This window comes from Coregonus lavaretus, assembly GCF_964263955.1.
Source record: "Coregonus lavaretus genome assembly, chromosome: 32".
NCBI lineage: Eukaryota > Metazoa > Chordata > Actinopteri > Salmoniformes > Salmonidae > Coregonus > Coregonus lavaretus.
The window spans coordinates 14,413,903-14,436,477 of NC_140019.1; the positions used below are offsets into that span (position 1 = coordinate 14,413,903).

Genomic DNA, 22,575 nt, shown 5'->3' on the forward strand with positions numbered 1-22,575 from the left:
TCATCTCTCGTGTCAGTCAGCCTCCACACACACAGGGTCTGTCTTGGAGAGTGCAGGTTGTTGCTAAAGTCAAAGTACTCCTGGTTGTGAAAGATTGAGTGCTATTTGCCTTTTGGGTAAATGTCTGCTTCTCACCAAAGCACAGCAGAGTGAAACCTAGCAATGCATGGCCATCTGCATTGTGCTAAATTCATCACCATCAGGCAGGGGTCATTACCAACCCATATAGATTGTGACGATTACCATATTATTACCGTCATTTATTTGCATATTGCTCAACATAGCTATACAGTATGTCTGTGTTATCAGTATGTGAATGTGAGCCAGCATAATGACATGATGTGTATTTCTCCTCAGATACCAGACCATGTTGGACTGCTGGCAGGGCGAGTCAGGAGACCGGCCAACCTTCACTGAGCTGGTGGAGAGATTAGGAGACCTGCTACAGGCCAGTGTACAGCAGGTAAGATCCCCATGGCTTTGTTTTAATACTTTAAAATCTATTCCTTCTGCCAGTGAGGTTATCACTAGTCTGAAATGACTGAATAGGTGAAGGTGGTTGAACCCATAAAATATTTACAGTATGTCACATGATGAAGACCAGGTTCAAGGTGAACTGGAGATCAGAGGTCAGCAGAGTTGTGGTTAGGGCCTTGCCCAGGGGTGAAAGTAAATGTAATATCTGCCAGGTATGGGACTTCCTATGTGGGTGTGCAAAAATACATGTCATTTAAAGCTAGATGCTACATCCATTTTTGGTCGTAATCATATATACGTATTGATTCTTGAAGAATAATACTTATAAACGCCTCATGAGCTTAGTTCAACTGTTGTACCCCATCAGAACCCAGAATAGAAGCTTTTACTCCGTTTGTAAACAATGTAAATGTAAGCAAACATAATTCCAGCATCTAAAACAGTGCACTGTGCACCTGCCGTTTGATGAATGGAAAGAGGCGTCTATTAAAACACCAAAAGTGTAATAACATTTGCCGATTGTCATTAGACACTCTTGTAGCCTAAATTGATTGATTCTTCCACTGCTGTCCGTGTGCGTCTCGGTCCCGGCCAGTCATATTTGCCTTGGCAAAATGTTAGTGTTCATGTCGAACCACAGCTCATTGTGGAGCGTATACCGCCAGTCCATTCGCACATTCTTCATGCAGTTGACAGGCAGTAATGATAAAAGATGGTGTAAACAACAACTTACATTTTACATTTTAGACATTTAGCAGATGCTCTTATCCAGAGTGAGTGCATACATTTTCATACTGGCCCCCCGTGGGAAACGAACCCACAACCCTGGCGTTGCAAGCGCCATGCTCTACCAACTGAGCTACAGGGGACTTCAAATCAAATCAAATCAATGTTGTTGTTCTTTTGTCACATACACGTGTTTAGCAGATGCTATTGCGGGTGTAGCGAAATGCTTGTGCTTCTAGATCCGACAGTGCAGTAATATCTAACAAGTAATATCTAACAATTTCACAACAAGGTCTCAGGACATGGATAGACGTCCAATTTTGACGTCAATCTTGAACGACCTGGCTGCATTTTAGAAATGTGTTTTCCGCAAATTGCATTTTGGAACATTTGCACGTATTCCTAACACCGTGTGCACATTGCTGCACTTAATATGTGTTTATCAACATTTTAAGCTAAACATTCTGATCTGTTCCATCAGACTTATTAATTGATACCGCGTATACCTCCACTACACTACTTTGATACGAATCGTGTGGCTAAGAAATGAGTATACGCAATGCCCACATAAAAATAGTGGGTATACGGCGTATACCTGCGTATACCCTCCACTACACCACTGGAATCAAGACAGGGAGAAGGAAAGCAGCGACTAAGACTGCTGATGGAAAATTGGCTGTTTCCCCTGCGAGAACAAAACAATAAGGTCCCATCAAGTCCTAATAATGCCAAAAACTCTGAGTTGAAAAGACAGTCAAAAACACAGTCACAGAGAGAATGGAAGAAACTCCCTCAGATACCTACAGTACAGCCATGCTCCCAGTTTCACCTCTCTCCCAGACATAAAGCCCAGATCCAGACAGTTCTATTAGCTGCAGACAGACCCAGACAGACCCAGACACACACAGACAGACCCAGACAGACCCAGACAGACCCAGACAGACCCAGAAACACACAGACAGACCCAGACAGACCCAGACACACACAGACAGCTCCTATTACTAAATTAAGAGCAGACAGGGGTGGGTATTGTAAAGAGATAAGAGATGATAGCAGGCCAGACCTCACACATCACATAAAACCACAGTATAGAAACGCTTTATAACATAACAGATTACTCTCGCTGAAAACCAACCATGTGGGAACCCATCCTGACTGGACAGAAAAGAGCTGGTGAGTAAGGATTTCAAGCCTTCCATTAATATAGGTCTGTTACATACAGACAGACTCAGTCCTTTACTGGCCAGTCAGCGAGGTTGTCTCCACCAGCATCATCACACTGCTCCGTCTGTGGCCCTCAGGCATTCCACATTTTATTTATTAGGCGTGACCTTTAGATTCTTTGGCAACATTCCCTGCTAGTCTGTAGGCCCTGGATGGATGTTTGTGGAGCACGCGGACGGTATCATGCTCAAATCTCCCTAGGCTTCACACACTTATCACATACATGTGCTTTCCGTCATGCTATGATAGCTGTTAGCTAGGCCTCTGGTCTAACATGTTGTGTTCTCTCCTCTTTCTGTCCATTCAGGAGGGCAAGCATTACATCCCTATAGCAGCTCTGCTGTCCAAGGAGGGAGACCCCTCCAACACGGCCCGGTCAGAGAAGACCAACACCAGGCCGCTCTCTCACCGCGACTCAGGGAGCACCTGGTAAGAAGCAGGAGTCTGTCAGCTGGCCAGTCACTACACTACATTACCCAGATATATTACCCTCAACCTAACACAGATATTACCCTCAACCTAACAGATATATTACCCTGAACCTAACACAGAGATCACACAGACACCTGTTGCTCACAACACTATTGAATAAGCTTCTCACATTTTATAGCATTCTCACATTTTATATCATTAAAGATTTCTGCCATAAGTCTATGTACATTATATAACATTTAATAGAGACATTTCAACAGTGAAATGTAATGTCTCCTTGGGCGTCTTGGCTTAACGGAACGTTAATCTCTCATTAAATATGTGTTATCTTAAATGTACTGAATGTTAAAGCTACAATATGTCATTCGCATTTAAAGCAAATCTAAGAAGCAGTGGATCTGTTCTATGTGCGCTATTTCTATGCTTCCCGTTTTTAAGTTTCGTTTTTGCGTCTTTTACTTTCGGTTTTGTGCACCAGCTTCAAACAGCTGAAAATACAATATTTTGGGTTATGGAAAAGGTATTTCACAGCGGTTTAGATGGTACAATGATTCTCTACACAATGACTGCTTGTTTTGTCACATAAACAAAAATTTGGCAAATTATTCGAATTTTAGCAACCAGGAAATGGCGGAGCGATTTCTGCATATTGCGCCTTTAAGATAACAACCAATCATTTCCCCACTCTTTATTCAGTTCATTGTTCAAAGCACACACCATTTTCTTTACATGTGCTTTGCTTGGCGGGTCAGCTACTTACTCTTAAAAAGGTTCATGTAGATCTAGTTGAGGACAATGAAAGACCTGATTAAGGTTGTGATAATAAATATATACACTGGCAGTGAGATGGTGAGGGAGCCCAAAGCATTGTGGCCCCTTCAAGGAATTTCCTCCCAAACCGCAGACCCTGCTTTAGGATTTATGTCCACTTAAAATAATATTTGTCAAGCCCTCGTTTCACAGGTCCTATGAGTGTGTTTATTGAGAACGTGTTGAAATGCTCTAAAAGCAGTTATCCCTTAAGCGGAATTAAGCAGCCATTTGATTCTCTGCGTCTGTTGAAAAGCAAAATAAATAGGGTTTATTTTCAAAGACCAATCCCACTGACACTATGTAATTGTTGATTAACTTGATTACGTTCCCACTTATTGTGTTTTTCAATGCCGTTTTTTGGCACGTGTAATCTTGGAATTCCCGGATTAGGATCTGACTTTGGAAACCTTATCCCTTCAGGAACATTAAGATCCGGCCGGCAAGTGTGAAGACCTTTGACGAGGTTACCATGGAGAACAGCTCTAACGACAACCATGAGGTGAATTAACTCATCACCCCCAAAGCTAGCATGATGATGTCTCTTCACTACAGAGCTGCCTAATTAGTAGGGTGTAAAACATCTGGCCTGTAAGACCATGCTTTTGTTGGACTAACTCTGACACTTTCTCTCATCATCTCATCCTCTTTCTCTCTCTCTTCTCTCTCTCTCTCGCTCTCTCTTTCACTCTTTGTATCCCTCTCTTTCCCATTTCCCTCCCTCTGTCTGCACGTGCAGGGGGGACAGTCGGACAGTGGGATGGGCCTGTCGTCTGACGATATGAACACGCTGAAGCGCCTTGAGTCCTTTGCCTGACCTCTCAGCATCATGGCCCTGGTGTGAGTACACCTAATGCCCATAATCCCTGTCACTCATAGCATCCAGAGACACAGAGAGAGGCAGATAGAACCATAGTGAGAGGCAGAAAGAGGCAGTGGAGCCACAGGCAGAGGTAGGGAGGGGTAGAGAGGCTGGGAGGGGTAGAGAGGCAGGGAGGGGTAGAGAGGCAGGATGGAGAGGTAGTGGAAGCAGAAAGAGGCAGGGGAGAAGGAGAGGCAAGGTGCTGGCCCTGCCCAGGACACCCACCCGCTGGCCTGGAATGTAGACGTTTGGATTGTCACACACACACACAGTCCCTCTCACCCCCTGAACCTCAATGACAGCTTTTTGCTTTTGTCAAAAGAAACCATGCGAGAGCCCCATCGAGACAAAGGACTCGGGGGAGGGATATTGCCCTAAGGTGACAACCCAAAAGACAGAGAACAAAAGCCCAGTGGAAGTGTGACTCGGGCCTGGGTGGTTTAAGAGCACACACTAAAACTCACTTTGGCGTTCGGCCTGATTGAGACATCCTCTGACAAAATATATGTTCCCAAAACAAAAAAACTGTCCAGTTGTGCAGATTATTCTACAATGTTTCTTTGAGGCTGCAAAAAACATTCACCCGCTGTTGCTCGGGTTGGGTAGCAGAGCTCTATTATGAGGTGAATGAAACCGAATGTCCGGAACTTTCACAGAACCAATTTTGGTTTACTGGGAAAATATTACTGGTACATTGTGTTATTACATTACCTGGAAACCTAATGATAACTTTTGGGGAATGTTCTGTATGGGTTGTTACATATATTGTGCACAACATATTAGTGAATGTTAGGAGAACATCCCAACGATGTTTCATTTAAATCATATTTTGGAAGAATAAAATACATATTTTATTATCAAAAACATTATTTTGGGATGTTATCATCCTAATGTTAGATAAAGCCCTAACTAGAACTTAATGGGAATCTTAGTATAATGTTCTGGGAATGTTCTAGGTTTGCAGGGTTCCCAGTTAGCAATCACACAGGTCATCCATAGTGGCCTGTAGAAGACAGGTTCCTAGACCAGCTGTAGATGACACTACAGGCATGACACTTTTAGAGCTAATACCACTCCTTGTCATAACCTGTCGTACCTGTAGAAGAGAGAGAAACCAGGGCTAAGGACAGGGCTTAGCAAGGTTAGGCTGCAAAAACTTTCCCAGCTTCAGTTCAAAGAGCACAATAGGTATGTCGGTGGAGTCTGTCTTTCAAATGCCCCACTCACAAACGCCTCTTCACTGGTCAAAAAAAGATTAGGACAGAAATAAATTCTAACAGCTAACAAAGGAAGTTTTTTTTAAATGCAATAATCATAAACTGGCAGAAAGGGTACAGGAAAACATCTGCGAGTGGAGTTTGATATGAATTTACCATGATTAACCCCCAATGAACATACCGCAAGGCCTTGGTTTGAATAAAAACATTATGGATCCCCTCACTCAGCAACCATTGTTCCCTCCCAACCTCAATCCACCCCCACACCCTCATCAACCCATTTACAGTGCTCCCCTCGTCTCTGTGCCCCTATGTGATTCTCAACGCTGGGCAGAGAGAGAGTAGAAGACCATTACCTATGGGCACAGCCTTAGTTTCCATGGCCTCTGCCATGGGAGAACCAGTCACCAGAGGCATGCAGAGAATTATCTATTTATTGAGGGGAAAGAACCCTTACTGGGTCGCCACTCGATCACTGTCACCTTTGACCTTCTGGAGGTTTACGAGGGAGGGCCTCCCTGGCTCTGTAATGGTTCTCTAGCTTTGTGCTGTAGAATTCCACGTGGCACCCCCTTTTCCCCACTCGCAGTTGTCCTATACCGTCTCCCTATAGCTCTCTCTCTCTATCTCGCTCTCTTTGTAGATGTGTGTAAATGCTTGGCATAGTATTGTTGTCAGTACTTGACTCACCAATCGAAAATTTTATACACCACCCTGTCATTTCCCCAGTCTCATAGTCAATGCAGCCAGTCAGTCATTTGATATACCCCACTGGGATCTGACCTTGCGCCCCTGTGAGAGAGTTTCTGTAAACTCCTAGCAACCAGAAGACAATAGTAGTCAATTACTCATATTTGGAGCATTTACGGGAGCAGAAGTAGTCAACATCCGCGAGAGAGGCCAGAGAACATGATTGATTATATCCTTTATGAACAATTATCATGGAAATGTATTATTGGTATATTACTGAGTCTGTTATTAAACATGTATGTGCTCTCTCTCTCTCTCTCTCTCTCTCTCTCTCTCTCTCTCTCTCTCTCTCTCTCTCTCTCTCTCTCTCTCTCTCTCTCTCTCTCTCTCTCTCTCTCTCTCTCTCTCTCTCTCTCTCTCTCTCTCTCTCTCTCTCTCTCTCTCTCTCTCTCTCTCTCTCTCTCTCTCTCTCTCTCTCTCTCTCTCTCTCTCTCTCTCTCTCTCTCTCTCCAGGATGAAGGTGGTGAGTAGGAGTAAGGAGTCGGTGCTGACTGAGGGAGAGAAGGACAAGTAACCTCAGCCTGTTCCCTCTCTGGACTTCACCCTGGACAACTCTTCCCTGGAGCCCGTTCTGGAGTCCCACAGCCCGCCCACTGACTACAACTATATAGTGCGCTACTCCACCCCACCTGTGTAGCCCTACCTAACCCCACCCCATCGCCGTGGGAGACACCCCCCCACCCTGCTACCCCACCTCATACCCTCCGCCCCTGGTGGAGAATCTGACTGAATGCCTCGAGGCCTCTCCTTTGTTCTCCTCTGTTTTAGCTGTCTCTGGACTTCACAGTGCACCGTAAAACGCCTGATAATGCCTCCCTCCTTTTAACTTCTTCCATTTCTCCTCCTCCCTGAGGCTTGCGCTAGAGACAAGTTTGAGGCGCTTTGTTTCAACGTGGGATCTGTTACTTTAGGACTAAGACACCTTTCTGTATATCTGCACTTAGCCTGCCTGCTTCCCATCAACCCACTCTTCAGTAAGGAGGAAGAAGAGGCTGCCTTCTCAGCCTGTCCCAGGAGTTAATCTATGTGCTGCTGGTCTTCTCCATAGCCCACTGTGATATCCACACCACAGGAGGTTGGTGGCACCTTAATTGGGGAGGATGGGCTCGTGGTAATGTCTGGAGCGGATAGGTGGAATGGTATCAAACACGTTGTTTCTATGTGTTTGATGCCATTCCATTAGCTACGTTCCAGACATTATTATGAGCTGTCCTCCCCTCAGCAGCCTCCACTGATCCACACATACAGCTAGCTATAGATACCTATAGACCTACAGTGCCTTCAGAACGTTTTCATACCTCTTGACTTTATACACATTTTGTTGTGTTACAGCCTGAATTCAAAATTGATTAAATCGATTTTTTTCTCATCCATCTACACACAATACCTCATAATGACAAAGTGAAAACATGTTTTTAGACATTTTTGCAATTTTATTGAAAATGAAATACAGAAATATCTCATTCACATCAGTATTCACACCCCTGAGTCAATACTTTGTAGAAGCACCTTTGGCAGTGATTACAGCTTTGAGTGATTCTGGTTAGGTCTCTAAGAGCTTTCCATACCTGGATTGTGCAACATTTCAAAATTCTTCAAGCTCTGTCAAATTGGTTGTTGATCATTGCTAGACAACAATTTTCAGGTCTTGCCATAGATTTTCAAGTAGATTTAAGTCAAAACTGTAACTGGGCCTCTCAGGAACATTCACTGTCTTCTTTGTAAGCAATTGCAGTGTAGATTTGGCCTTGTGTTTTAGGTTTATCCTGAAAAACTCCCCAGTCCTTAACGATTCAAGCATACCCGTAACATGATGCAGCCACCACTATGCTTGAAAATATGGAGAGTGGTACTCAGAATTGTGTTGTATTGGATTGGCCCCAAACATAACAATTTGTATTCAGGACAAAAAGCTAATTGCTTAGCCAAATTTTTTGCAGTATTACTTTAGTGCCTTGTTGCTAACAGGATGCATGTTTTAGACATATTTTTATTCTGTACAGGATTTCTTCTTTTCCCTCTGTCAATCAGGTTAGTATTGTGAAGTAACTACAATGTTGTTGAGCCATCCTCAGTTTTCTCCTACCACAGCCATTAAACTCTATAACTGTTTTAAAGTCACCATTGGCCTCACAGTGAATTCCCTGAGCGGTTTCCTTCCTCTCCGGCAACTGAGTTAGGAAGGACGCCTGTATCTTTGTAGTGACTGGGTGTAATTAATAACTTCACCATGCTCAAAGGGATATTCAATGTCTGCTTTTTTACATTTTTTACCCATCTACCAATGGGTGCCCTTATTTGCAAGGCATTGGAAAACCTCCCTAGTCTCTGTGGTTTAATCTGTGTTTGAAATTCACTGCTCGACTGAGGGACCATACAGATAATTGTATGTGTGTGGTACAGAGATGAGGCAGTCATTCAAAAACCATGTTAAACACTATTCATCTACAGAGTGAGTCCATGCAAGTTGTGTGACTTGTTAAGCAAATGTATACTCCTGAACTTATTTAGGCTTGCCATAACAAAGGGGTTGAATATTGACTCAAGGCATTTCAGCTTTTCATTTTGACATTATGGGGTATTGTGTGTAGGCCAGTGACCAAAAATCTCAATTTAATCCATTTTAAATTCAGGCTGTAACACAACAAAATGTGGTAAAAGTCAAGGGGTGTGAACAGTTTCTGAAGGCACTGTATGCAAACCTAAAGACAGGCTCAGGTTTTCCTATGATCAACTGTGAACAACACTAAGAAGCACAACAGATTCCAGACGTATAACACATGAAATGTAGTGGTAGCAGGTTATACTGTTGTGTAAATGAAGAATGTGTAACTATGTGGATGTGTTACTATGGGGATAAAACATGTAAAAGTGAAAGAAAGGAGATTGGAGAACTGAGGCGTTTCTTGTTTTTATTGATACAATTTTATTTCTGTACAAATATTTTATAGAATTGAAAACTGGAAAGTAAATGTGCTATTTTATTATATTAAGTAATAATTATTGTGTTTTCTTTTAGTTAGTAATATAAGGTTTAATAAACATTCTTATCACAAAATTGGTATTTTCAAGCATATATTACTCAGCTTGACTTTAGCTAAAAGCTCACGTTTTTAAAAAGCACCTGTGGGACAGATTATAGGAACGGTTCGTGAATAATTGAATCTGCCAGTCTGAAAAGATTTCTTGAGTACTCCAATCCCCAGTCTTCCCAGTGAACATGTTTTTTGAATATTTTTCCATTCATCTCAGAGAGAAGAAAGGGTTGAGACTGTGTTGTCTATAAGTTAGTAGATGGGTATGGGCTCAGTCTGAGTAGTAGTAGTTTAAACAGCCCATAAAGTCCCAACGCGCTCTGAATGGGGTTAGGGTATGAAGGGAACAGGGCAAAACAGAGAGTAAGACCACACTGCTTTGGATTCAACACTACATCTCTACCGTGAAGGCATTTGAAATGAAAAGTAGTATTTGGATTCCTTCCCCTATCCCAATATGGGTCCGTTCATGAGGAAAACCTAACTGTATATTATTGTTATGGCTGAGTGGAAAAGGGAAATGAGATGATACAAGAGAGCCGCATGGACAAAGCTAGTTAAAAACATGAGCTTGGATTAGAATTTCACATGAAGCATGTGTCTGAGAAAGCACTAGTAAAATAAACCATGCATATTTATTTAGGTTTATATTATACATTGTCGCTTATTAATCCAGATCAAATGTTCACTTAAATATTTCACACTGAAGAGTTAACCAAAGGATTTGTACCCGATGCCTCCTTGATAACGAGATATGTAACATTCCGGTATTTAATTCCAGATTTATATGCTGTTTACACTGCTGTATACACTTTAATTACATTAGGAAAGATGAAGGAATTTACTGTTTGTTAGCAGGAATATTTATAATGGAAATATTCTGTTACTGATCCTTTTTGTTGTGCTAAAAGTGTTACTAAAGCTTGCAGGGCAGGCTACAGGAATCCTATGTGTTATCCAGGCGGGTCACTATACACTGGTCACTGTAAGTTGTGTTATCTACTTTATCACATGTTTAGCCTGTAATTACCTTTAAGGAAAAAGTATCAGGATGAAGAGTTGAAATGTTTGGATAAATCTAAATCTTTGGTTAAATAAACATTCCTGTCACAACAGCTAGTCTTTCCTTACACATAGGAGAAAGTAGATAGTTGAACTACTACAATATGTGCCAATACAATACATTATTCATTAAGGTTTATTATGAATCCTGTCTCTAAACCCCTAAATCCTGCCAAATTATGTTTGTATTGTTAATGTGGACTGATTGAGTCTTGTGTCCATTGTGGAGGGGATATGTATATGCACTGATATTTTCTATCAAATTTAGATTTTTGTAATCTAAATGTATTATTATTATTAACCAAGCATAAGAAGTGAATAAATGAATAAAGATCTATATATTTATAAATTACTTCTTGTCCAGTCATGATTTTTTCTAGTTGCTGAAGTTGCTAACATTGTTGAATATATCAACCCTCAGCTCTTTTTAGGACATGATCCTCTTTAATCTGAAGTGCAGGCCCCATAGGTAATTAACACATAGGTAATCAACACCATTTGAATACCTATCACAAAGGCCCAGAAAAAAATGGTGTCGCACAACTTTGGCTGGGAATGTGGAGATGGGTGAGACGTGTGTCCACCGTTTGTGTGTGTCATCAGTAGTCTACTCTCCCCTCGTCCTGCTCCTTAGCCAGCGAGACACAATTCCTGAGCGGGGCAAGGTGTCGGCAGCCTGTCTGTCAACAGGACAATGCCCCTCAGAGCAGGAAAGGAAGGGGCTCTTAATCATCCTGGTCACGACCGGGAAACGCCACCACGCAGAGGGCTTCCTATGGGGCCACACTGCCCCCCGACCCCTGTTACTGGCACAGGGTGTGCCCACTGGGAAAGCCACACAGAACAGGTTGGGCTCTCCACTGTTTCCGCTCATCACTCTGGAGATTTACAGTATTTAAAGCTAGGTGAACTCTGGAGATTTACAGCATTTAAAGCTAGGTGAATGTGAATGTTTACCACAAAACACTCACTATCCTCCCACTATACAAGACCAACCCAGTGAATTATTGAAATCTCAAGCCAGTCAGCTCAGCTCCGATGTAAACTGATTCCAGAATATGGAATGTAAACAAACATTTTGAACACACCTACTCATTCCAGGATTTTCTTTATTTTGTACTATTTTCTACATTGTAGACAAATAGTGAAGTCATCAAAACTATGAAATAACACATATGGAATCATGTAGCAACCAAAAAAGTGTTAAACAAATCAAAACGTAATATTTGAGATTCTTCAAAGTAGCCATCCTTTGCCTTGATGGCAGTTTTGCACACTCTTGGCATTCTCTCAACCAGCTTCGTGAGGTAGTCACCTGGAATGCATTTCAATTAATAGGTGTACCTTGTTAAAAGTTCATTTGTGGAATTTCTTTCCTTCTTAATGCATTTGAGCCAATCAGTTGTGTTTTGACAAGGTAGGGTTGGTATACAGAGGATAGCCCTATTTGGTAAAAGACCAAGTCCATATTATGGCAAGAACAGGTCAAATAAGCAAAATAAAACGACAGTCAATCATTACTTTAAGACATGAAGGTCAGTCAAACCCGGAAAATTTCAAGAACTTTGAACGTTTCTTCAAATGCAGTTGAAAAAACGATCAAGCGCTATGATGAAACTGGCACTCATGAGGACCGCCATAGGAAACCAAGACCCAGAATTACCTCTGCTGCAGAGGATAAGTTCATTAGAGTTACCAGCCTCAGAAATTGCAGCCCAAATAAATGCTTCACAGAGTTCTAGTAACAGACACATCTCAAGATCAACTGTTCAGAAGAGACTGTGTGAATCAGGCTTTCATGGTCGAATTGCTGCAAAGAAACCACTACTAAAGGACACCAATAAGAAGAAGAGACTTGCTTGGGCCAAGAAACACGAGCATTTACATTAACATTTACATAATTTAGCAGACGCTCTTATCCAGAGCGACTTACAAATTGGTGCATTCAACTTATGATAGCCAGTGGGACAAACACTTTTTTATTTTTTATTTTTATTTATGGGGGGGTGGGGGGTAAAAGGATTACTATATACTATTCCAGGTATTCCTTAAAGAGGTGGGGTTTCAAGTGTCTCCGGAAGGTGTTCAGTGACTCCGCTGTCCTGGCGTCGTGGGGGAGCTTGTTCATCCATTGGGGTGCCAGAGCAGCAAATAGCTTTGACTGGGCTGAGCGGGAACCGTGCTTCCGTAGAGGTAGGGGAGCTAGCAGGCCAGAGGTGGATGAACGTAGTGCCCTCGTTTGGGTGTAGGGTCTGATCAGAGCCTGAAGGTAAGGAGGTGCCGTTCCCCTCACAGCTCCGTAGGCAAGCACCATGGTCTTGTAGTAGATGCGAGCCTCAACTGGAAGCCAATGGAGTGTGCGGAGGAGCGGGGTGACATGAGAGAACATGGGAAGGTCGAACACCAGACGGGCTGCAGCGTTCTGGATAAGTTGTAGGGGTTTAATGGCACAGGCAGGGAGCCCAGCCAACAGCGAGTTGCAGTAATCTTGACGGGAGATGACAAGTGCCTGGATTAGGACCTGTGCCGCTTTCTGTGTAAGGTAGGGTCGTACTCTGCGGATGTTGTAGAGCATGAACCTGCAGGATCGGGTCACCGCTTTGATGTTAGCGGAGAACGACATTGTGTTGTCCAGGATCACGCCAAGGATCTTTGCACTCTGGGAGGAGGACACAATGGAGATGTCAACCGTGATGGCGAGATCATGGAGCGGGCAGTCCTTCCCCGGGAGGAAGAGCAGCTCCGTCTTGCCGAGGTTCAACTTGAGGTGGTGATCCAACATCCACACTGATATGTCTGCCAGACATGCAGAGATGCGATTCGCCACCTGGTTATCAGAATGGGGAAAGGAGAACATTACATTTACATTACATTTTAGTCATTTAGCAGACGCTCTTATCCAGAGCGACTTACTTGGTCGTACTCTGCGGATGTTGTAGAGCATGAACCTGCAGGATCGGGTCACCGCTTTGATGTTAGCGGAGAACGACATTGTGTTGTCCAGGGTCACGCCAAGGATCTTTGCACTCTGGGAGGAGGACACAATGGAGATGTCAACCGTGATGGCGAGATCATGGAGCGGGCAGTCCTTCCCCGGGAGGAAGAGCAGCTCCGTCTTGCCGAGGTTCAACTTGAGGTGGTGATCCAACATCCACACTGATATGTCTGCCAGACATGCAGAGATGCGATTCGCCACCTGGTTATCAGAATGGGGAAAGGAGAACATTACATTTACATTACATTTTAGTCATTTAGCAGACGCTCTTATCCAGAGCGACTTACAGGAGCAATTAGGGTTAAGTGCCTTGCTCAAGGGCACATTTACGTCATTTAGCAGACGCTCTTATCCAGACGTCTGCTAAACAACACACATTAATTGTGTGTCGTCTGTGTAGCAATGATAGGAGAGACCATGTGAGAATATGACAGAGCCAAGTGACTTGGGGTATAGAGAGAATAGGAGAGGGCCTAGAACTGAGCCCTGGGGGACACCAGTGGTGAGAGCACTTGGTGCGGAGACAGATTCTCGCCACGCCACCTGGTAGGAGTGACCTGTCAGGTAGGACGCAATCCAAGAGTGAGCAGCGCCGGAGATGCCCAACTCGGAGAGGGTGGAGAGGAGGATCTGATGGTTCACAGTATCAAAGGCAGCGGATAGGTCTAGAAGGATAAGAGCAGAGAAGAGAAAGTTAGCTTTAGCAGTGCGGAGAGCCTCCGTGACACAGAGAAGAGCAGTCTCAGTTGAATGACAAGTCTTGAAATCTGACTGGTTTGGATCAAGAAGGTCATTCTGAGAGAGATAGCAGGAGAGTTTGCTAGATACGGCACGCTCAAGAGTTTTGGAGAGAAAAGAAAGAAGGGATACTGGTCTGTAGTTGTTGACGTCGGAGGGATCGAGTGTAGGTTTTTTGAGGAGGGGTGCAACTCTCGCTCTCTTGAAGACGGAAGGGACATGGCCAGCGGTCAAGGATGAGTTGATGAGCGAGGTGAGGTAAGGGAGAAGGTCTCCGGAAATGGTCTGGAGAAGAGAGGAGGGGATAGGGTCAAGCGGGCAGGTTGTTGGGCGGGCGGCCGGCCGTCACAAGTTGCAAGATTTCATCTGGAGAGAGAGGGGAGAAATAAGTCAAAGCATAGGGTAGGACAGTGTGAGCAGGACCAGCGGTGTCATTTGACTTAATAGTAAGGATCGGATGTCGTTAACCTTCTTTTCAAAATGGTTGACGAAGTCATCCACAGAGAGGGAGGAGGGAGGGGGAGGAGGAGGAGGATTCAGAAGGGAGGAGAAGGTGGCAAAGAGCTTCCTAGGGTTAGAGGCAGAGGCTTGAAATTTACAGTGGTATAAAGTGGCCAGAAACAGAGGAAGAGAATGTAGAGAGGAGGGAGTGAAAAGATGACAGGTCAGCAGGGAGTATAGTTTTCCTCCATTTCCGCTCGGCTGCCCGGAGCCCTCTTCTGTGAGCTCGCAATGAGTCGTCAAGCCACGGAGCAGGAGGGGAGGACCGAGCCGGCCGGGAGGATAGGGGACATAGAGAGTCAAAAGATGCAGAAAGGGAGGAGAGGAGGATTGAGGAGGCAGAATCAGGAGATCGGAGGGAGAAGGATTGAGCAGAGGGAAGAGATGATAGGATGGAAGAGGAGAGAGTAGCGGGAGAGAGAGAGTGAAGGTTGCGACGGCACATTACCATCTGAGTAGGGGCAGAGTGAGTAGTGTTGGAGGAGAGCGAGAGAGAAAAGGATACAAAGTAGTGGTCAGAGACTTGGAGGGGAGTTGCAGTGAGATTAGTAGAAGAACAGCATCTAGTAAAGATGAGGTCAAGCGTATTGCCTGCCTTGTGAGTAGGGGGGGACGGTGAGAGGGTGAGGTCAAAAGAGGAAAGGATTGGTAAGGAGGCAGAAAGAAATGAGTCAAAGGCAGACGTAGGGAGGTTAAAGTCACCCAGAACTGTGAGGGGTGAGCAATCCTCAGGAAAGGAACTTATCAAGGCGTCAAGCTCATTGATGAACTCTCCAAGGGAACCTGGAGGGCGATAAATGACAAGGATGTTAAGCTTGAATGGGCTAGTGACTGTGACAGCATGGAATTCAAATGAGGAGATAGACAGATGGGTCAGGGGAAAAAGAGAGAATGTCCACTTGGGAGAGATGAGGATTCCTGTGCCACCGCCACGCTGACCAGATGCTCTCGGGGTATGCGAGAACACATGGTCAGACGAGGAAAGAGCAGTAGGAGTAGCAGTGTTTTCTGTGGTAATCCATGTTTCCGTCAACGCCAAGAAGTCGAGGGACTGGAGGGTAGCATAGGCTGAGATGAACTCTGCCTTGTTGGCCGCAGAACGGCAGTTCCAGAGGCTGCCAGAGACCTGGAACTCCACGTGGGTCGTGCGCGCAGGGACCACCAGATTAGAGTGGCAACAGCCACGTGGTGTGTAGCGTTTGTATGGCCTGTGCAGAGAGGAGAGAACAGGGATATACAGACACATAGTTGACAGGCTACAGAAAAAGGCTACAATAATGCAAAGGAAATCGGAATGAAATTAACTAAACATCTGGGAAAGCGAGAGAGCGGGGCCTCCCTCACTTACGTTTCACTGAAACACTCAAATATAACTCTCCCAACTTACACTTTAGAAATTATAATTGTTGTAAACTACAGCAGTTCAATGTTTTCTAGGAATAGACTCTAACTTAGTTTATTCAGCTAGCTAACTTGGTACAGTATTCTTCCGTGAAAACCATCCAGGGCACCGAATCCTATGACGCCAAAGCCAACTAGCATGCCAGCCTCCAATAACACAGTTTAGCACCTATACTCGGTTACAACAAACCACCAGTGTGTTAACACGCCAAGCAGGTCATTCGTGTCCGTGTCTACCGTTGTGTAAAGTTTTGGGTTAGTTTTGACAGTTTGAGTGAGTACGTCGTCAACTTATTCAGCCAGTTAGTTAGCTAGAATAGTTAGCATACTAGCTAGCCATTGCTCTCTGCCAACGAACCAACCCCTCCTCCCACAGCACGAACACACAGAGAGGCAAGCTAACGTTAACTAGTCACCCATGTCCCAAAATTCCCTTGAACGACTCTGGTTACCAGTATGTAAAAACAAAACAAAAATAAATGTAAATGTAGGTTATAACTTACCCTTAGTAGCTACTGTTAGCTAGTTAAGTGCAATGCTAGCAACTGAATCGATTCAGCCAGTTCACGTCTGTCCCAACGGAGAGAAAGCATCTCCAAATATTAAAGCTAGGTCATTCCAGCTATTGTTTAGTTAGCTATCCAGGTAGCAACAAGCTAGCTACATTTCGAGTACAGTAGCTACTAACTACCTAACATTAACGCTTCAGATAATGAGGTTAGAAAAACAGCTGAATGGTAGGTAGCTAGCTGGCATAATTACAGGTACTCTTAAGCTTGAAATAACATTGGAAACAACTATCCACAGTTGCTAATAGTTATCAGTAGCTACCCGCTAGCTAGCTAGCTTTATTGGTCCAGGTAGTGAGTTAGCTAGCCTCGTGCTTCACCGGGCTCAGCCGAATACAAAACGTACCTACAATAATTACCTACGATAACCTACAATAACTATCTAGATAAACTACCTACAATACCTAACTACAATACCTACCTACCTACAATCTAAATACATGGTTTAAGCTTTACTCGACACCATATAAGCCAAGCTTACCTCCCGCCAGAGAGAGACACAACCTCACCTGACGCTGTCCAGCCTGCAAAAATGGACATTAGACCGGTGGAAATCTGTCCTTTGGTTTGATGAGTTCAAATTTGAGATTTTTGGTTCTAACTGCCATGTCTTTGTGAGACGCAGAGTAGGTGAACGGATGATCTGCGCATGTGTGGTTCCCACCGTGAAGCATGGAGGAGGAGGTGTGATGGTGTGGGGGTGCTTTGCTGGTGACACTGTCTGTGATTTATTTAGAATTCAAGGCACACTTAACCAGCATGGCTACCACAGCATTCTGCAGCGATACGCCATCCCATCTGGTTTGAACTTAGCGGGACTATCATTTGTTTTTCAACAGGACAATGACCCAACACACCTCCAGGCTGTGTAAGGGCTATTTGACCAAGAAGGAGAGTAATGGAGTGCTGAATCAGATGACCTGGCCTCCACAATCACCCGACCTCAACCCAATTGAGATGGTTTGGGATGAGTTGGACTGCAGAGTGAAGGAAAAGCAGCCAACAAGTGCTCAGTATATGTGGGAACTCCTTCAAGACTGTTGGAAAAGCATTCCAGGTGATGCTGGTTGAGAGAATGCCAAGCATGTGCAAAGCTGTCATCAAGGCAAAGGGTGGCTACTTTGAAGAATCTAAAATCTAAAATATATTTTGATATGTTTAACAGTTTTTTGGTTACTACATGATTCCATATGTGTTATTTCATAGTTTTGATGTCTTCACTATTACTCTACAATGTAGATAATAGTAAAAATAAAGACAAACCCTTGAACGAGTAGGTGTGTCCAAGCTTTTGACTGGTACTATATATATATATATATATATATATATATATATATATATATATATATATATATATATATATATATATATATACACTACCAGTACAGTTAAAAAATATATGGCAAATAGAAATCTAATATGGATGGTGTTAAGAGATATATGGGGGTGGTATTCAGACCCTTTACTCAGTACTTTATTGAAGCACCTTTGGCAGTGATTACAGCGTTGTGCCTAAGAATAGCCCTATACGAAACCCCCTCGGGCCTTATTGCTTAATCAATTTTACGTTTATTGATAACCTAATCAAATACCATGGAAATGTAGGTGATGATAGGTCTCCATGAATCAGCAACCAGGAAAATATGAGGGATGCTCAACAACAAGGTCTTAATCAAGAATAACTTTTTAATTGCTAAATAACGGGGTGAAAACAAGGACATGGGTCAACAGACGAGGGTGGGGATGGCATGGTTCCTGTTTTGTGGTTTCTGTTTCGCAAGCTACAATATTGCCTTTTCACACTATAGCTGTCAACTACAGTGCATTCCGAAAGTATTCAGACCCCTTGACTTTTTCCACATTTTGTTAACCCTCAATCAACACACAATACCCCATAATGACAATGCAAAAACAGGTTTTTAGAAAATGTTGCAAATGTACCAACAAAAAAAAACCCGGAAATATCACATTTACATAAGTGTTCAGACCTTTACTCAGTATTTTGTTGAAGCACATTTGGCAGTGATTACAGCCTCGATTGTTCTTGGGTATGACGCAACAAGCTTGGCAATGCTGTATTTGGGGAGTTTCTCCCATTCTTCTCTGCAGATCCACTCAAGCTCTGTCAGGTTGGATGGGGAGCGTCGCTGCATAGCTATTTCAGGTCTCTCCAGAGATGTTCAATCGGGTTCAAGTCCGGGCTCTGGCTGGGCCACTCAAGGACATTCAGAGACTTGTCCTGAAGCCACTCCTGCGTTGTCTTGGCTGTGTGCTTAGGGTCATTGTCCTGTTGGGTCTGAGGTCCTGAGCGTCTGGAGCAGGTTTTCATCAAGGATCTCTCTGTACTTTGCTCCGTTTATCTTTCCCTCGATCCTGACTAGTCTCCCAGTCCCTGCAGCTGAAAAACATCACCACAGCATGATGCTGCCACCACCATGCTCCACTGTAGGGATGGTGCAAGGTTTCCTCCAGACTTGATGCTTGGTATTCAGGCCAAAGAGTTCAATCTTGGTTTCGCTTCCGTCTGGCCACTCTACCATAAAGGCCTGATTGGTGGAGTGCTGCAGAGATGGTTGTCCTTCTGGAAGGTTCTCCCATCTCCACAGAGGAACTCAGGAGCTCTGCCAGACCATCGGGTTCTTGGTCACCTCCCTGACCAAGGCCATTCTCTCCCGATTGGCCAGCTCTAGGAAGAGTCTTGGTGGTTCCAAACTTCCTCCGTTTAAGAATGATGGAGGCCACTGTGTTCTTGGGGACCCTCAATGCTGCAGAATTTTTTTCGACCCTTCCCCTGATCTGTGCCTCGACACAATCCTGTCTCTGAGCTTTATGGATAATTCCTTAGACCTCATGGCTTGGTTTTTGCTCTGACATCCACTGTCAACTGTGGTCCCTTATATAGACAGGTGTGTGCCTTTCCAAATAATGTCCAATCAATTGAATTTACCACAGGTCGACTCCAATCAAGTTGTAGAAACATCTTAAGGATGATCAATGGAAACAGGATGCACCTGAGCTCAATTTTGAGTCTCATAGCAAAGGGTCTGAATACTTAAATAAAAAAGGTATTTGCAAACATTTCGAAAAATCTGTTTTCACTTTGTCATTATGGGGTATTGTGTGTATATTGATGAGGAAAATAATTAATTTAATCCATTTTAGAATAAGGCTGGAACATAACAAACTGTGGAAAAAGTCAAGGGTTCTGAATACTTTCCGAATGCACTGTAATTGACAGAGTGAAAAGAAGGAAGCCTGTGCAGAATAGTGCAAGAAGGCACTAAAGTAATACTGCAAAAAATGTGGCACAGCAATTAACTTTTTGTCCTGACTACAAAGTGTTATGTTTGAGGTAAATCCAATTCAATACATTACTGATTACCACTCTCCATATTTTCAAGCATAGTGGTAGCTGCATCATGTTATGGTTATTCTTGTAATCGTTAAGCACTGTAGAGTTTTTCAGGATAAAAAGAAACGGAATGGAGCTAAGCACAGGCAAAATCCTAGAGGAAAACCTGGTTCAATCTGCTTTCCACCAAACACAGGGAGATGAATTCACCTTTCAGCAGGACAATAACCTAAAACACAAGGCCAAATCTACACTGGAGTTTCTTACCAAGACGACATTGAATGTTCCTGAGTGACATAGTTACAGTTTTTACTTAATTTGGCTTGAAAATCTATGGCAAGACTTCAAAATGGCTGTCTAGCAATGATCAACAATCAACTTGACAGAGCTTGAATAATTTTTTTAAATAGGCAAATATTATACAATACAGGTGTGCAAAGCTTTTAGAGTCTTATCCAGAAAGACTCACAGCTGTAATCGCTGCCAAAGGTGATTCTTACATTGACTCAGGGGGTTGAATACTTATCTAATCAAGATACAGTGAGCTCCATAATGCATTAGACAGTGACCATTATTTTGTTATTTTGGTTCTGTACTCTAGCACTTTGAGTTTGAAAGGATACAATGACAATGAGGGTGAAGTACAGACTGTCAGCTTTAATTTGAGGGTATTTTCATACATACAGTGAGGGAAAAAAGTATTTGATCCCCTGCTGATTTTGTATGTTTGCCCACTGACAAAGACATGATCAGTCTATAATTTTAATGGTAGGTTTATTTGAACAGTGAGAGACAGAATAACAACAAAATAAATCAAGAAAAACGCAAATGTTATAAATTGATTTGCATTTTAATGAGGGAAATAAGTATTTGACCCCCTCTCAATCAGAAAGATTTCTGGCTCCCAGGTGTCTTTTATACAGGTAACGAGCTGAGATTAGGAGCACACTCTTAAAGGGAGTGCTCCTAATCTCAGTTTGTTACCTGTATAAAAGACACCTGTCCACAGAAGCAATCAATCAATCAGATTCCAAACTCTCCACCATGGCCAAGACCAAAGAGCTCTCCAAGGATGTCAGGGACAAGATTGTAGACCTACACAAGGCTGGAATGGGTGCGATTATTCGCAAATGGAAGAAACACAAAATAACTGTCAATCTCCCTCGGCCTGGGGCTCCATGCAAGATTCTTTGTCAGTGGGCAAACGTACAAAATCAACAGGGGATCAAATACTTTTTTCCCTCACTGTATCGGATGAACCGTTTAGAAATTATAGAAGCTTTTGTACATGGTCCCCCCCATTTTCGGCCATCAAAAAACATTGGACAGTTTAACATAATGTAGAATAATGTAATCATTGTTAATATTTGGTAGCATATCCTTTGCATGCAATGACTGCTTGAAGTCTGCGATGCATCGACATCACCAGACGCTGGGTATCTTCCCTGGTGATGCTCTGCCAGGCCTGTACTGCAGCCATCTTCAGTTCCTGCATGTTTCGGGGACTTATTGCCTTCAGTCTCCTCTTCAGCATGTAAAATGCATGTTCAATTGGATTCAGATCCGGTCATTGACTCTGCCAGTCAAGGATTTTCCACTTTTTGGCCATCAAAAACCCCTTCGTTGCTCTACCAGTATGTTTAGGGTCATTGTCTTGTTGCATGATGAAGCGCCATCCAATGAGTTTGGAGGCATTTGGTTTTATCTGAGCAGATAAAATATTTCTGTAGAATTCAGAATTCATTGTTCTACTTCTGTCTGCAGTCACATGATCGATGAAGACAAGTGAGCCTGTTCCACTGGCAGCCATACAGGCCCAAGCCATAACACCCCATCCACCATGTTTCACAGATGAGGTGGTATGCTTTGGATCATGGGGATTTCTTTTTTTTCTCCACACTTTCCTCTTTCCATCATTCTGGTACATGTTAATCTTTGTCTCATCTGTCCACAATACTTTTTTCCAGAACTCTTGGGGCTCTTTTAGGTGCTTTTTAGCAAACTGTAATCTCGCCTTTCTGTTCTTCAGGCTTATCAGTGGTTTGCATCTTGTAGTGTACCCTCTGTAGTCCTGCTGGTGTAGTCTTCTACGTATGGTAGACTTTGACACATCTACACCTGCATCCAGGAGAGTGTTTTTGATCTGTTGGGCTGTTGTCAGGGGGGTTTTCTTCACCATAGAGAGTATTCTCCGGTCATCCACTACAGTGGTCTTCCTCGGTCTACTGGGTCTTTTGACATAATTGAGTTCACTGGTTGATTTTTTCTTGTTAATGATGAACCAAACTGTTGACTTGGGCATGGCCAGGGTTTTTGCAATGTTCCTGATTGATTGATTTTCATTTCTGAGCCTTATAACGGCCAGCTTCATTTGCATCGACCCGGCTGTCTTCCTCATGTTGTCACACCCCAATAACAACCTCC

The 22,575-nt window shown here is 43.4% G+C and overlaps 1 protein-coding gene across 1 annotated transcript in view; it reads left to right on the forward strand.

Annotated features, from left to right (window-relative positions):
- Positions 1–10,947, forward strand: part of LOC311107517 (vascular endothelial growth factor receptor kdr-like) — a 68,917-nt gene extending 57,970 nt beyond the window's left edge. The window contains exons 26-30 of the mRNA XM_084150017.1: positions 358–463; positions 2,735–2,856; positions 4,093–4,171; positions 4,409–4,509; positions 6,952–10,947. Coding sequence (XP_084006143.1) covers positions 358–463; positions 2,735–2,856; positions 4,093–4,171; positions 4,409–4,486 — 385 coding nt within the window. The 3' untranslated portion in view covers positions 4,487–4,509; positions 6,952–10,947. The remainder of the gene's footprint in view (positions 1–357; positions 464–2,734; positions 2,857–4,092; positions 4,172–4,408; positions 4,510–6,951) is intronic.
- The last annotated feature ends 11,628 nt before the right edge of the window (positions 10,948–22,575 follow it).